Source organism: Adiantum capillus-veneris, chromosome 18 (genome assembly GCF_014529385.1).
Source record: "Adiantum capillus-veneris isolate H3 chromosome 18, ASM1452938v2, whole genome shotgun sequence".
Lineage (NCBI taxonomy): Eukaryota > Viridiplantae > Streptophyta > Polypodiopsida > Polypodiales > Pteridaceae > Adiantum > Adiantum capillus-veneris.
In genome coordinates, this window is record NC_140948.1 from 68,773,185 (window position 1) to 68,790,056 (window position 16,872).

Consider the following 16,872-nt stretch of genomic DNA (forward strand, 5'->3'; position numbering starts at 1 on the left):
TTGACTGTCAATGGAGATCTATAGTTGTCGACAAGTATGGACGAGAATACAGAGTTGTAGAAAGCACAAATCCACAGACTGTACTAGAAAGAGGTGGACATTTGGTCAATGAAGGACCACATCTGCCTCCACCAAACACGAGAATTCCTATAGGAGTTCCAAGAAGAGAGTCACCAGGATTCCCTTCAAGAGCGATAACGAGAGAAGGATTAGGAGAGTCTCTCGTTAGACTTGTCGACAATCGACGAGTTAGACCATCCCAAGTCCAGAAATGGGTAAACAGAAAATACTCCGGAGATAAAGATCCGAGAGATCACGTAGCGGCTTTTAGAAGAGTGATTAGAGCAGAGGAAGTTTCAAATTTTGCGACACAGTTTGCGGGATTTGGATTGACTCTAGAAGATGATGCAGCTACATGGTTCGAATCGGTGGAAAAATGGGATTTTGAGACCCTAGATGAGCTGTTTGAGGAGTTTATTGAAGAATTCTCGCCAAAAGGCATTGCTCACAACACGGTCTCGCAAATCCATAGATTCAAACAGAAAGAGAATGAATCAGTACGCAAAGCATCATTACAACTCAAGAGATATGTTCAGCTCTGTCCGAGAGCGGAATTACCTACGCAAGCACGACTGATGCTGATCTTTATCCAGGAAATGAGAGATGAGGGCCTTCAGAAGGATCTGCATATGATAAGGAGGATGACGCTAAACGAGTTGATCAAAGAAGCTCTTTATCTAGTGGATAACTGTGAGACATACAAAGAAAAGGACTTAAAGAGTCAAGGAGATGACACATCCTCTCAGCACAGTGTTTCACAGATAAGTGAGTCCATTGCCAAGCCAACGGCACCTATTGATCAAGAAAAGCTTATCGACGACTTGGTCAAGAGGTTGATTCCTCTTGTAAGGTCAGATTTGGGAGAGCCAAAGTGGTGTGAAATTGAGAGAAAATGGACGAACCATGTGGGGGAAGAGTGCTATTATAGCATGAAAAATGCTAGGGAGAGGTATGTATAACCTGTTCCAGAAGCACCTACTCCACCTAGATACATTACGGGGAATGCGCCAAGACCAGTAGGAGATTTAAGGCCACAGCTTGTCTTAGGACAACAACCTCCGCTGCCAGGTGCTAGAATGCAGGTAGACATGAGATACATTCCAATGATGGAAGCATCAAATAAACCAACGCCAGTACCAGCTACAATGTGGTATAGCAACCAAAGTAGGTACTACCCTTCGGAGCAACAAAAGGTGAGAGAAACACATGGAGTGGTGAGGCCGGTACAACCTCCACCTCCTGGGTTTCAGTCGAAAGAAAGAAGGTATGAAATGGACGAAAGGACGTTGCGATTCATTGCAAATAGCGGCTTATCTAGGTCAAAGCTTGCTTATAGCCAAGAGGAAATGCTAAAAGAATCTCCTCAACCAGAGACAGATTGTCACAAAAGTCGTGACAACCACTTGGTCAAACAATGTCCTCATACGGAGATCACTGAAGTAAATGCCTATTGTCTTGAGTGTGGCATCACTCACTTGATCCCCGATTGCCCGAAAAAACCAAATCAAATCAGGAAAATCACGACAAATGTATCAGGGATTGTTCAGCTCCCAAGTAGCTCAGAAAATGAAAATGTTGTACCAGTTCAAGTGGTTACGAGAGCACAAGCTCAAAAGAAAGCTGATGAGAATCCAGAGACAAAGAACACAGAAAGTGACACGAGTCCAAAGATAGATGATGGACCAAAGACAGACGCACCTAGTCAGAAAACCAAGAGCAAACGAAATAGTTGGAAAGCTAGAAAGACTAGGATGAAAGCACGCAGGGAACGAGAGCAAAAATCCCTAGCTGAGAAGCTTATCGAAGCCGAGGAGAAGATAAAACAACATGAGGAAAAGGAGGCACCTTCTCTTACACAGATGGTTAAACCTCTAGAAGAACCATCCACGGATGAGAAACCGAGAAGTGCTAGTTCAGGAGGATCTGTGTTGGTAAAGAAGGTTAATGAGACATTAGATGCCCTCTTGAAAGCCTATGATGCGAGGCTCAAAAACAATCAAACCCAAGAACAAAGGTGGATGACATATCCCTATGTGGAACTAGAAAAGCAAAGGTTTGAAATGTGCAAGAAAATGATTCAAACAGCCCAAGCTTTACTAGAACCACCAGTTGCAAAACCTGAGGACGTGATGCGTGTCATGCCTACACAAGTAATCCCACCAAACCAGGAACTAAAAGAGCCAGATTTTAGTCATGAGCACAGACCAAACCTCAAAGACCCAGCATTAGAACCAAGGATAGTACTGAATACCACGGATAACTCTTCCGAGGGATTTCACCAAGCTATACCTGAGGATTGTAAAGAGATAGATGATCTTGACGAATTGTGGAAACAAGTCAGAGAGGCCAATGAAGCCGATGACCTAAGAAGACTTGTAGACAAGACTGGTGATGAACGAGGAGTGTTTCTACCACCAATAGAGGAATTTGAGACTGGATCTCAAACGAATCTAGACGTGCAATCATATTGGGGCGAGAAAGGATCTGTACAATCTATGGATAGTCAACCCCATTCGCTACGAACACTACCATCCTACATGGGAGAGTACGAGACCAAGTCAGATGTGGTTGCAGTCCCATCACAGAGACTGTCTCCCAACAAGGCCATCGATTCAAAGGGGCTAGTAGATATTCTATCTACCCCAGTCACCTGTACAATAATGTTAGCCGAGTTGCTCAGAATAAGACCAAACATGTGGGCTAATGTGGGTAAATGTCTAGAGAAATTTGGTGTAAAAACCCCAATGACTCAAATCGAGGAAGGCATCAAAGAGCTTGAAATGCCTCAACTAAATACTAGGCCAGTGCCATTAAACAAGGTAGGCGAGTATTACGAGGGAGAAGATGGAAACACCACCCTTCCTATGGAATTCAATGGTGTAAAAACCATGGCAATCCTTGACAGTGGAGCTGGTGTGGCCATTGCAACCAAAGAGGTTTGGAAAAAATGGGAAAAACCTGCCTTGATATCCACACGAATGACCCTGCAACTTGCAGACGGACACAAGGAAAAGCCCCTAGGACTGCTAGAAAAAGTACTTGTTACTTCTTGTGGCATTGAATATGAACACACTTTTGTTGTTGTTGACTTTGGCAAGAAGAACAACTATGACATCATTCTGGGAAGACCATTCATGCGACAATTGAAAATGGTCCAGGATTGGGGTTGTGACCATATATACCTGAGACATATGGAAACCATAACAAAGATAAACTTGAGGGACCATAGCTATAGGGATGTGACGAGAACACCGGTTGAGGAGTTTGATTCCGCCACAGTAGCAGGATCAGAACTTCCAGCTTGGTTAGGTAAGCCTAAAGAACTGTGGATGTGTGGAGCTTCACAATGTGGTAGCTTGAAACGCGAGGAATGTATCCTAGAGCGGGTTATAGAGGATAGCGACTATATCCCAGAACCATTTCCTGAAGAAGAGTTAGAGCCTTTTGGATGGGAACACATCTTGGCTACTCTGGACGTGTGCGCCGTGGAGGATGCTCCCACAACAAAGTTTTTTGATGAAAATGGCTATGATGTCGTTCCTTATTTTGCAGTGAGTGTAATCCAAGAAAACGAAGAGATCCAGACATCAACAATCTCTCGAAATAAGGAGCAAACAAAGAAATGTGGAGACTCAAAAGATGAAGAAGACGACGAGTTCTATGACTCTATAGAACACTTCGAGCTTCCAGAAGATCAACGACCCGGGAGTCAATGTCATCGCTACACAAGTAAAGTGCATCAAAAGTGGATTCCAAAGTCCTCCGTGAAGACATAGCCACCACAAGCATCCTCATACATGGCTCCTAATAAGGATGCAAAGACTCAGCTAGGAGGAATACGACCAGAGCAAAAAGCTAACAATGCTCTCATCAATGGGCTAGAAAAGTCCTCCAAGAAACTACCACCCAAGAGCAAACAGACAGTAACTTTCCACTACCAGCCAAAAAATCAAGGGAAAGTACAAGAAGTCAACCTTGCTGGGGATAGTAGCGATAGTGATGAATCTTACGACATCCCCTATCATCAACTCAGGCCATCACTATCACCAACCCCTTCAGCAACAACCATAACAGGTCAAAAGAACAGGACAACAAGTCAAAGACGAAAAGTTCGACAAATCTGGATACCAAAAAGCCAGATCGGCCAAAAACAGATATAGATCAAGAAGACAAAGATCTCTAATGACAAATCACAAGATCCAACACCAAAACAAAAACAAGGAAAGCATGCACGAACGGGTAAGAATACCACAAAGTCGCAAGCTTTCACAACTCAGGTTTGGGCTCCAAAGAAGTTGATTCAAGCACAAAAAAGTCAGGAATTCATTTGGATTCCAAAACAACCACAGTATCAACTTTCAAAGCCTGAATCCCGTCACCAACCAAGCGTACAAGGGATGAAGCAAAGACCACTGTCGACTCACACAACAAAAAGGTGGATCCCAAAGAAGTCTCTTCAAACACAAACGAAGCACGGGCAAGTATGGGTTCCCAAACGAGAGCCAACAACAAAACAACCAATAATCGCAAAGAAATGGGTCCCAAAGAAGAACAACAAAACTACTGTCAGTGCATCGCCGCTTGAATTCTTACAATTCTTCCTACGATTACAGTACAGTTAGAAGAGAGCAAGTCGCTTCAATCAAGCAACGATACAGGAGCTTCAAAGACCATTACATTGCTTAGAATAAGAAGCCTCGCCAACAAATGCCAATAAGCAAATTGCTTATACCCACATCTTGCACAACATAAATCTTTTCCATGCATTGACTGTGTATGCATAATAGGGCTACATTACAAGGCCTGCATAAGCACAACTTTTAATTGCCCAAGCACAACACATACCCTTTGCGATACCCTGTCGTAAAGGATGACTCCAAATAGGAAGGGGGGAGGCATTCTGAATGCGGACCTAACATTATGACTATTAGAGTGCAATGTTTTGTGAGATGCATTGAATTTTTGCGTTTTATTGTGATAAATTTTTTGATGAAATTTAGAGTATATGCCCTCATAGTAGTGTTACAGAGGAGTATAGGGACAAAATCCATATATGAGCCCCTAGGGACATGTGTATAGTGTACATAGCATTTAGATTTCTATTTAAATGATTTTTCTTTTGATTGAGTTTTTCTTTGTTTATTATTAAGAAAAAATAAAAAAATCCATAATCCACATGAAGAAAAGACTGACCGAGAGGCCTGAGCACTACAAAGAGAAGAAGGTGCAGGGAAACGATGAAACTTCACGAAGTATGTATCGGCAGCCACTACAACAGCCGAAGAACTTGTCACAAAGCAGTGTCAGCATGCAACCGACAAGTCATACAAGTCAGAGTCGAGTAGCTAAGCCACAAAATGAGTGAGGTGTTAGTCCCAAAGCTTCAAGTAATATTCTCTGTGGTCTAAGCGTCTTAGCTATTCTAGGTACTGCTCAAGCTGGAAGAGTTGAGCATATTTAAGTTGTGTCGCTCATGCTGGTATAGGTGAGCAAAAGAGTCGAAGTCTAAGTACTTAAGTCTGGTGAAGTGAAGGAAAAGGTCCACAAGACACTCACGTACTAAGCACAGTGAGATACGAGTGGAGAAACTTCTACATCGAAAACCCTTCTTGGAAAGGTGGAAGCTATTGAGACATCTTTTGATGTCACATGTGCTACATTTATTCCTCGATAACCCATCATCTCCTTCTTTCACATTGCATGCTTTTTGTTGACAAAATTTCTCATATGCATATAGAGTGTCCCATAATTGGCACTTGCATCAAGCACTCTTTCCGTGTTTCACCCAAGCACTCACCTTTCATGAACATGTACTTCACGTTCAACTGCTCAACTCCAATAAGAGCGTATACCAAAGGCATTTTTTTCCCACCGGGTTTTTTCCCTTTGGTCATCCAGGTTTCAGACCCTAATCTAAAGACACCTATCACCATCCTCTTGTACATATTCCTTCTACATCAACAATAAGGAAATGCTACTCAAATCAATTGACAAATCAATTGGAGCACCAATTTTAGATCATAGCATACTTCTCCTCAATAGCGAGTCGAAGAATGGCCTACAATGACAAAGCTGCAGACAACACTAGCAACATGATTGCACAGGAACAAAGAAGTCCCCAATGAAGAAGAGCAGACATAAGGGTAATCAGAGGATCTCAAAAGCTTGTCCTTGATAATGCTCATCGGATGCTCGGTAGGGTTTTGAACCTCAAATTCGAATAATTAAGTCCTGGATTCGGCCTGACAGACAGACTTTGCATTGGAGTGCAACTTGGCCTAAAGAAGTTAAGGGTTTAGCCATACAATTTCTACAAAATCCTTACAAAGTTGTCATTGGCTCACAAGATCAGAAAGCCAATCATTCAATTCTACAGATTGTAGAAGTTGTTTCTGAGAATCACAAATACTCCGAATTGACATATTTGCTGGAGCAAGTGATGGATGGAGCTTTCTCTATCCATGATGATAAGAGTCAAGTTAAACGACATTGGGTTCTTTTGAATTTAGATCTGGCAGTAGACCTATAATGACAGAAACAGATGCTGCAGCTCGGAGCGTGGATGTGAAAGACATAAAGTTTGTCATCAATTATGATTTTCCTGAATCATAAGAAGACTATGTACATCGGATTGGACGAACAAGAGAAGCTACTGCAAAGGCTATAGTCTAGACTTTCTTTCCAACAACAAAACGACAGCAAAGACCACATCGCCATCGACAATCAGGTCATGTCGGGGACGACATGACCGCGGAAGGGGGGAATGTTGACCGCTGGGTCAACAACACAACATAACTCAAGTTTCGTACCAAAGTCTTATCTTTTGTGAGTTATGAAATGCTCCGGATTGTGGCTATAAACGTCATTTGTAATGAGTAGTTATTCTAGTTTCAGAAGCCGGGGTGCAATGGCACTTCCAGATTGTAAATACAAAGCCATTTGACCTTTTCAACCCCATTTTTGGTTAAACCTAAGGTAGCCTTAGTATATAAGGTACCTAGGTCATTTTGTAAAGGAGACTTTTCATAATCAAACTTTAGCGCTGCCGTCTACTGTGTGTGAGAGAGAAAGAGAGTGAGTGTGAGCTTCATCCTCTCGCTACGCCCTGCTCGCTCAACACATTGGAGATCCGACTGCACCATTGTTGTAGGCTCGAGGAGAGCTACGCGACAACGCCAAGCATTCCACGCGAGACGAAGCGCACACGCCGACGCATCTACGAGCTATTTGTGGCCGTAAGTGTATCAAACGATGTCTGTTTTCTGCGTGCTAGTAGTCTATAGAATCGTGGCGACATAAGCTACGCATAGGTACTCATAAATTTCAGTTTCGGGCACTTTCAAAATTCGGCTCTATCATCCTACGCGTTTTCCGCAGACGGGTTTAGAGTGAGGGTTTTGAGTGTAGAAGCTTAGGGACAGGTGTATCCTAGTGAGGGGATGGTGTTCCTTAAGTTTCGTACGAATCTGGCATGATTAGGTGAGTTACCTTTAGTATGTGTGTATGTGGCTAGGTGGTGTAGTTGAGAGCAGTGAGGTTCTTGATTGTGGTTTAGTTGGCCTTCCAGAGTGTTGTATGTGTAGGATGGTCTCAGCCTGACAAGCTTAAGAGATTTCCTCCGTGTGCCTATCGTGTCATATATGTCCTCGATTGACATTATGTTGATCTAGGTAGTGTTTGCATGCACTTCATGGGTGTGTGAGTCTCTCCCGTCCAACAGAGGCCTCCAATTAGGGTTTCCCCTCCTCAAATAACTACTTGGGATTCTCCAATGGAGTACTGAAGCTTCCATGAAATGGTCATGACGAAGAATCGAAGCGTAAATTTACGGTTTTTAACAGGTCGAATTAGCACTGCATCTGTGCAATTGGGAGCGAGGCTACACCTAATCTTCACACACACAAGAGTTTTGAGTAAGGATTGGTTCTTTTTCAAAGTGGAGATTTCATGGTTGGAGTTTTTTCTTTTTTAGTGTGTTTTTAGCTTCAAACGATCTACGCCTTGCTTGATTTTGCTACGAATCCTCACAGTCAGAGGCCCGGCGCTTTCCTAGTCGCACTGCGTACTTCTTGACAACGCCGTTCTAGTGTGTAGATATTGAAGGAAAGGTCCTGTAGATAGAAATCTTCCGAGGAGTTACTTTCCAAGTTTTGAGTCTTCATAAGTGATACTTTTTATGTTTAGATGGTTTGATCTATGCGTATTTTGATTGCAGGTGTTCTCCCTTCATACGAGGAAGTAGGGACAGAAGAAGGAAAGACCTATGTAGGAGAAATAGCGCTTTGTGGAAACAAAGACAGATCAGCCCAAGGGTTTCGCACCCTAAGATTCGGAGTAGATCCACAAATCTGAGAGTGGTAGCCTCTCGAGTTGGGATCAGGGAGTAGAGATTCTCAAGGAGGGACTTCATGTCGAATATAAACAGATAGATACTGAAATTTCTACAGAAGAGGACTCTGGAAATCGAGTTATAAGGATGCCATGCTCTGAGATTGAAGGTGAGTTCCAAAGATGAGAGCCTTGGTTCTTGAGGATTCTGAGTAAGGAATAGAGGTTCCTAGGATTAGGGTTTTTGCCTTGAGATTAGGAAGCACAGACTTCCGAGTTCCATCAAGTTTAAGATCTAGAACGAACGTTGGAATACGCTCGGTTCAAGTGCTTGTATGAAGATACTTTTTAGGGAGGGGAGGGACCATGAGGATGAGCGTACCGAGATTTGCAAAGTGTGGGGCAAGGTACGAGATCAAGAGTGCCTGATTTTTTTCAATGGATGAGCCAAGGCCAACTTCATTTCACCGGAAATGGTGGCTTGACTAGAAATAATACCATAAGAGATGGGACCACAGATGGATGTTGCTCTTGCGGCACCCGGGCATGACGTCGCCATTACACCTATCATTGGCAAACTTCGATTGCATTGCCAGGGTTACTTAGGGCACGAGCACTTTCATATCATGCCTCTTGAGGGGTGTGTTGTACTTTTGGGGATACCATGATACCATGAACAATGTCGTGGTCGACCATCAACCAAAAGGCCACTTTGAAAAATGGTAAGGGTAGAGATATCATCCTCGATGTAAAGTTAAAAGGAAATTCTGTCCCACTTGTATCGGCTTGAGCCATTACTAAAGTACTGAAATCCAATCTTTTTGGCTACTCGATCCTTTTCAAAGATTTTAAAGAACATAAGAATTCAAATTTGTGAGATTTAGAGGCAGAATGCCAAGAATTTTTGCAAGCTCGAGCCGAGTGCTTGCATTGATATTAGAGCTTGCTACCTCCTTGCCCTTTGCAAGACAAAGCACGATGCTTCCTATCAACTTCCCTAAGCGTACGGGATCAACACAAAGACAAAGCAAAAACTCCATCTCTGCAATACTTCCTGAAGAGATGTAGCCCCCTTTTTGCACTCGATTCCAAGGAGCTTTGATCCTGCAATTATATACAATGAAATTGAATAAAAAAGGAAATACCTACATTACAATCAATTTTTGAGAGCTGGAGCTCCCCTACTAGGCCAGATGGAGGCAGTGGTCTACAGTCTTCTTTACCTAATTTGAAAATCTAAAAGCCTAGAACCCGCCACAGAGAGAAACATAAGAAATCAAGTAGAGGCCTTGCCCCTCAATCATTAGGCATTTTTGTTTCCTAAAATAGTCGAATACCATCCCAAGAGCCCCCCATTGCCCATTATAACTAGTAGTGGGCAGAACTGCTAAGGTAGATGTCCACACATTGGATTGTCATTATACAGCTTTCAAAGACAGAGCTTGCTTCTTGAACTTCATCTTGAATGAAAATGCCTTATTCTGATAATCATCTTTGCAATGATCAATTCACGGACTGGGATAGGTGTGCCAAAGACCTCAATTTCAAAACCAGAGTCTCACTATAATAAATCACCCTTAATATTCAAAAGACCAACTAAAATGGAGGAGGTAGAAGAACAAAGGATAAAGTGTACCTGAAGTATTACACCTATTAGCCAAACAGGCTTGAATATTGCAGCTAGAGCGTATTCAAATCCAAAACAAAGCCACAGCAACCTCCAGACTGATAATGGTGCATTTTCGTTAGACGTGCGCCTTACCGTTTCTATTGCATCATTCCAGAGCTGTTCACAATATTGTGTTCTCTCTTTTGGATTCATATCATAAAGATCTTCAGCCTGAAAAAGTAGAACATTGATTAAGTATACCGCGTCAGCTGGTTTGACACAAACCGGCAGAGGCTTATGTGATACACATACCTCATTATTCATATTTGATTCCCAACTACATGGAAAAGAAAAAAAAACTCTCAAGAAAATCAAGATTACCAGCCGGACAATTAGTGTTTCACACACAAGTGTACATTAACTATTCCATGCAAGTTATGTGCTGGACCAAACCATTACATCTTTTTCCTGTTTGAATATGGACAGATGGGGAAAAACAAAGCAATCAATTAGCTACAAGATGTTCCTCCAGGCGGCCGTAAATCCAATCTGAACTTATGGATCAGGAGAAAGGCCAAATGGACAATATCACATTTATTATTGTCTACATAAATCCAAGAGTATGCCCCACAAGACTAGATACAGAAATAGGTATATAATTTTGGGTAATCTTGAAAGAACAAAAACAGTTAAGTGACGAATCAAAAAGGAAAGAGTTGACATCAAACATTTAAGAGTATATAAGAAACCATCAATCAGGTGATAATAATTACAATTAAGATGCATATAGCGAATGTTTTAGTGGTGAAAACAGAAGGTTTGACTAGCAAAATAGAATAGCTTAGTTAACCTTGCTGTTTTGTAGATTATGGGCAAGAAACATATCAAGAAATTTCTACAATGGCGTATCTCAATGGTCTCTTTATGTTTCTTTGCCTAATAAGGCCCAATGTCTGACAACTGAGATCATCAAGGCTCCCAAGAAAGGGAGACAAAAACACTCTTGAGAATATAAAACCAGATTTTATAAGCTCCTTTCCTCCGTTGTAATTTGACAAAAGTTTTGAAAAATTGACCTGAAGAAGGAGCTCTGAAATAATACAATTCTCATTATCTTTACCTTATCTAATTTATTGCTGCCATGGAGTTCTAAAGAAGATATATCCTATCAACAAAGAACATAACTTTTATAATTGAAAGTGTCCACCATATCATGAACTCATCATGCATGGCCTGGATGAGCTATCGCACCCCTATTCGCTCATGCCAAAAGTTGGTGCCTGCTTACAACCCAGTGTTGGCCCAGACCTCAATGCTATGCAAAACACACCACCACGTATAGCAAGATATCTTCATGATGCTAGCACATTCCTGCTAAAAGTCCTTCAAGTATTTTGCAACAAGGAGTGCGGGCAGGAGGCTTACGGCTTTTAACACTAACATTGCGAGGGGCAGATCAAGTAACTCTTCAGGAATCATTAGAACAATTTGATGTCATACGGTGCCAGTGAAGCACACTGATGGCCTCAAACAAGGAAGCGGCTGAACAACTTCTCTGAGATTGAAAATCGGTTGTTTTCTACAGCAAAACAACTCATTTTTACCGTTGATTAAGCAGAACAAGAAAGAGATTTTTTTCTTTTGTTCACTCTAAACTAAATACTTCGCAATGTAGTAATGAGCTAGATAATCTCCTCTGATCACTCGGCTCACCAACCCAACTCTCAAGTCTGGGTGTGGCAGGACTTGAACCTATGACCACTACATTAAAAGCCCAATGCTCTATCAACTGAGCTATGCACCCTGATATTACACCATTTGTTTTACAGATATCTATGTGGTATTCAAACTAAGAAGAACTACTCTCGCTTGAGCATATCATGATTTCCTTATAGGAATACAAAATGAATGTTATTTAGGTAACTATCCAAGGTTCAGACACCTCATTTTCTTCATGTCAACCATTAATACTGTAGAGAACTCTAGATCATATTAAAATTGTCTCAGATGGAAATATAACTATGCATGAAGAGGAAACAATCACTTTAAAACTCCATTTCTGTTTGTGTCTCAATACCCTCTTTAAAATCAAGATTTCGTTGCCCACAATGTTGACAATTTGCCTACAATACTGGAAATCCATAGAACACAAAAATTTGTGCAGCTTATTCAGTAGACAACTTGCTTAAAATCTCAAAAACATAACTAGGAATTGGTGCTTCGAAGATATCTGCATGACTGTTGTGCCATAATAACCCCATAGTCACATGGAACAAGAAACGGAACAAGACTAGCAAGGCCATCTAAGATGGAAATGGTTTGCTCTTTTCAATGGAACGAATTTAGGAGCGGCTTTGTACGGTTATATCATGTATGCAATCTTCGAAACTTCCTGAAGAAACTGCACAGAGGAAACTAAATGCGGGGAATGTTAGAAAAGGAGTTTCTGATCCGATAGGGCCTGAAACGGTGTATCCTCGTGACATCTTCTTTTGTTACACTTAGTTCACTAACATAGAATGCCACTGATGCTACAACGCAAGTGAAGGGGCCAAGCGATATGGCTCCTGACAATATAATCTTTTTACAAGACCAAATAGGACCAATTGAATTCAGTCTCTGATTAATATTGTGGCAATGCAATGAGAACTCAAAATTCAAGGGCTTCTGTTAATGAAACTAGTATAACTGGTGAATTATGAAAGACTGATCTCTGAGCCAAATCTCTGCTTGAACGAGGCGTGGACACATGCCTGATTCTAGTTTCCCGCATCATGATAATCGCTTGGGTAAGCAAATGTTCTTATATAAACTCTTTTGACTTGAAACCACAGTAGTAGCAATCTTTGCATAATGCGTCTGTAGTGAAATGTTTTCAGGTGCATACACAATCATTGCGTTATAAATCCTGGTTTTTGGGCTCTCCCCAACATTGGCCTATAATCCTGGCATTATAAATCGCGATTTTTGGGCTCTTCCCAACCTTCAACCTCTGACAGCTCAGCTACGTTATGTGAGTATATAACACAGAGTTTCATCGTGCATTGGGATACCTAAAATCTATATAAGAAAATGATAGCTTTATACGCCTGCAGGCAGGTGCACAAAAATGATGGCCATAATGTGCATGCACACACACCGGTCTCTTTTTTGCTTGTATGTCAGTATGATCAGAAATTAGAACTACCTCAATAGTCTTGGCGTTGCCCAACGAGACAAATGATTGAAGCCAATGCCAACTCCAGGTGCTCAAAAAAGATGCCTTGAGCTCTGGGCTTGTCCCTGCTGTCTTCGGTGGCGCGTTCAAATTATCCTCATCCTCCATGGCGGCTTGCAGGTTGCTTGGCAAATTAAATATCGCAGCCTCTTGATGCTCCACAGAAATTGCACATATAATTAAGTGTTCCTGCATGGGTCTCTCTCTCTCTCTCTCTCTCTCTCTCTCACACACACACACATTCATCATGCATGCAGTGCGTTAACGAAAATGAAGATGAAGCTATATATCAGCAGCTCGCTTAGACTCTAATCACATATTGTCGACAAAAGCAGTAAAATGATCACAAAAAGCAATGTGTGCAGTACTGCGCGCGCGCGTGTGTGAGAGAAAGAGAGAGAGAAAGAGAGGGAGAGAGTACATACATAGCTGTCAACTAGTAGCACTCACGCAGAATTAGATACGCAGACAATGCTACATGTTTCTTGGCAGCGAATTCTAGCCAATGACCACCCTTCTGTGTGCGCGTGCGTGTATATGTGTGTGACACTTATCATGTGTGTGAAAGATGTGGGTCAGATATTTGGGCTTATTGGACTCTCTGGCGTCATCGCAACAGCTATTCGGGCTGATGCAGATCCTTTTCAGTTTTTTGAAGCTTTCCCTGGGAAGTTGGTGATGACATGCATCAGCTTGCTAATTTTTGCTGATGAACACTTATATGTTCTTGCTTTTGTATATCGTCTTTTCTGCAGGTTTTCCTCGCTCCCACTTGTAAATTAATCCCAAAGATTTACAAAAAAAAGTGTGTGTGTGTGAGAGAGAGAGAGAGACAATGTCAATGTTAGAAAAAACCGGGGTCTAGTGTATTTTAACCGGCTGAAATTATAAAATCCTGGTTAAATTTTGAGCTTGCCTTTAAAAAAACCGGCAAATTTACACAAGTTTTAGTGTAATTACCGGCAAAAGCTTCAAATTTTGACCTAAAAACCGGGAGAATTTTAATTTTCCCCTTATTTTGTTCGGTTAGGAAAAATGTATTTTTCTAGCCCTGGTGTGTGTGTGTGAGAGAGAGAGTTTTTTCTAGCCCTGGTGTGTGTGTGTGAGAGAGAGAGAGTCATATTCATTCAAGTTTCCCTCTCCCAATCATGGTACGTACAAGGAAGAGGAGAGAGAGAGAGAGGTGTTAAGCAAAGCCTTGTTAAATTTGAATATATTTAAAAATATATAGTTGACTCATGTAATTTGATCATATATTAAAATATATAGTTGACTCATGTAATTCCTTTTAATATCCAATATATATAGAAGGAACAGTACTGAAATTAAAAACTATCTTCTTTAAGATCAAACAGGAAATAAGAAATTGCATTAAAAAAAAGCCAACTTTTTAATCATGTTGATATTTGAATAAGCTCATTTATTTGGTTTTGATTCGCGTGATGGGTTTTTTGATAAGTTTCTTTTGGATTCTAGAACTTCTTTAATGATTTGACAAAAAGACATGATACAAGTGATGTGTCATGCATACGTCTTTCTGCTGTTTGATTTTTGACTTTCATATTCTTAAAGTTTATGTAATATACAATATAATGCTAGTAGTCTAATATGTTAGAGGTGTTACGTATGGGGCACATTTTACCTCCCACTAAGGGGGGTCATCTGTGCTCCTTGCCTTCCTTTGCTAGGCCTACTGGCAGCCGCTTCAATTTATTCATTTACTATCGAGACTCCCGGTGGAATCCACTCGCATATCTAACCTATGTCATGTGGCCAATAAGGCATTGCATCAATAAAATGTCCACGAATCGAACTCACAACCTCCTCATCGAGGAGTTATTTCCACTAGCTTAAACCAATACATCCCTCACGCTTTTGTTATTTATTTTAAAATTTTCTCAGCATGCATGATCCCAGCAGACCCAGCCCTGCTCTTCATCCTCATCCCCGCATGCAGGCGAAGCGTACTCTCATCTCACCCTACCTCACCTTCTTCAACCATGGACTTGCGTACAATTCATGAGACAGAGCATATTTTAAGATTCTATATATTTTACGATTTTCTTTCAGCTAGTACCACGTACTCTCTATCTTCCTTTGCTAATTTTGCCCATTTTGGCAGTGTTGCAAGCAGAGCTCTTTACCCCCGTCAACTATCCACACAAACACTAATGTGAGCTTTACATGGCAGCAAAACCACAAAGCTGCTAACACTTGCTCAACCTTGCCTATCGTCATGTGAAACACCTTTTATCTTTCTTAGGAAAAAAACAAGCTTTTAGAATGAGCCACATTTAGCACATAAAGAATCTACATTAAATATATAATATGTGTCTTTATCTCATCATCCCACACATCATCTATGCTTATGTCACATTTAGGCCCAAATGTCCTTGAGCATTCGCCTTAACATCTTTCTCATCCAATATGAGATCAGTTTCACATAGGGATATGATTTATACAACTAGTGTGTTACCCGCGGGTTGTTGCGGCCAAGAAAAGCATGGTCATCGGGTCACACACATACATCTATATTTGTAAGTGTGTGTGAGTGTGCGTATGTACACAAGTGAAGAGGGTGGAACGTAGTACTTGTAATCACTCCAAGAATATGACAATTCTCTCTCTCTCTCTCTCTCTCTCTCTCTCTCTCTCTCTCTCTCTCTCTCTCTCTCCATAACTTGAGATCAAGATTTGTCAAGTAGATCTTTGATATCTATTTGGATCAATGAAAATTATCTTCTTCTCCCCCCCCCTTTACCTCTTCTCTCTCTCTCTCTCTCTCTCTCTCTCTCTCTCTCTCACACACACACACACACACACACACATACATACACGTGTTGGTGCACAACCTCTTGACACCCTCTCTATCTCCCTCCATCAATCTTTCTCTTCTTATGGGAAGATGGAGGCTTGTAAGGAGTTGCAACTTCTCTCTCTCTCTCTCTCTCTCTCTCTCTCTCTCTCTGGGAATTGTAATTGGAAGCATGTCATACAAATCTTCTCTACAAAATGTACATGTAATACAATTCTGGTAGTTGATCCTTCTTGGACAATAATAGAATATCTTCTTCATTAAAAATATGGTCAGTTGCATGGCCTTCATCTCTTTATGTGGAAGAAATTTTCCAAATAAACAATCCTTCAGGCAATTGATGCCTCTATATGGAAGAAATTTTCAAGAGTTCTTTGTCAAAAAGTAATGTCTTCTGTAGCACAAATGCGAAGAGCCCCTGCCAAAGAAAGTTGAAATCATTATCTGGATATCCAAATTCTCATGGTAATATAGTTCTCCATACACCACCTAAGCTCATGAGTCCAAAGATACATTATGAAATAACACTTCTCATTCCCTCTAATTCCCCACCCTTTGCTTTATTTTGAACCTCAAAAGTATGACCTCAATAGCCAATAGTGTAACCATCTCAATCCACCACGAGATTCAACCTTTTTTGGTGTTCACAACCTCAGGTCCTTGAGCTTTAATCAAGACTTTATCAATGTATGTTAGGATACTTCATCTTTGGCTTTCCATAATCTATCCCTTGCAAGGTTGTCATGTCTACAAACGCTAACACGGACAATCTATTATTTTATGCATTATTTGAAAGCCAATATTGCGAGTGCTAGTTAGATAAAGCATTTCCCATTGAAGAAT

General features: G+C 41.1%; 2 protein-coding genes across 10 annotated transcripts in view; one reads left to right on the top strand and one right to left on the bottom strand.

The window, feature by feature from the left end:
- The window catches only part of LOC147435840 (uncharacterized), a 268,590-nt gene extending 255,127 nt beyond the window's left edge, over positions 1–13,463 (bottom strand). For 2 of the 3 annotated variants that reach the window (XM_086488756.1, XM_086488755.1), the window contains exons 1-2: positions 13,185–13,463; positions 10,025–10,228 (exon numbers count right to left, since the gene is read on the bottom strand). In XM_086488756.1, coding sequence (XP_086344882.1) covers positions 10,025–10,228; positions 13,185–13,463 — 483 coding nt within the window. The remainder of the gene's footprint in view (positions 1–10,024; positions 10,229–13,184) is intronic. The other variant, XM_086488754.1, reaches the window with a different exon arrangement.
- Positions 1–13,520, top strand: part of LOC147435839 (uncharacterized) — a 269,080-nt gene extending 255,560 nt beyond the window's left edge. For 6 of the 7 annotated variants that reach the window (XR_015185120.1, XR_015185121.1, XR_015185122.1 and 3 more), the window contains 2 exons: positions 12,877–13,010; positions 13,093–13,520. The gene's annotated coding sequence lies outside the window, so the exon portion shown is untranslated. The remainder of the gene's footprint in view (positions 1–12,876; positions 13,011–13,092) is intronic. The other variant, XM_086488761.1, reaches the window with a different exon arrangement.
- Positions 13,521–16,872: the final 3,352 nt, after the last annotated feature.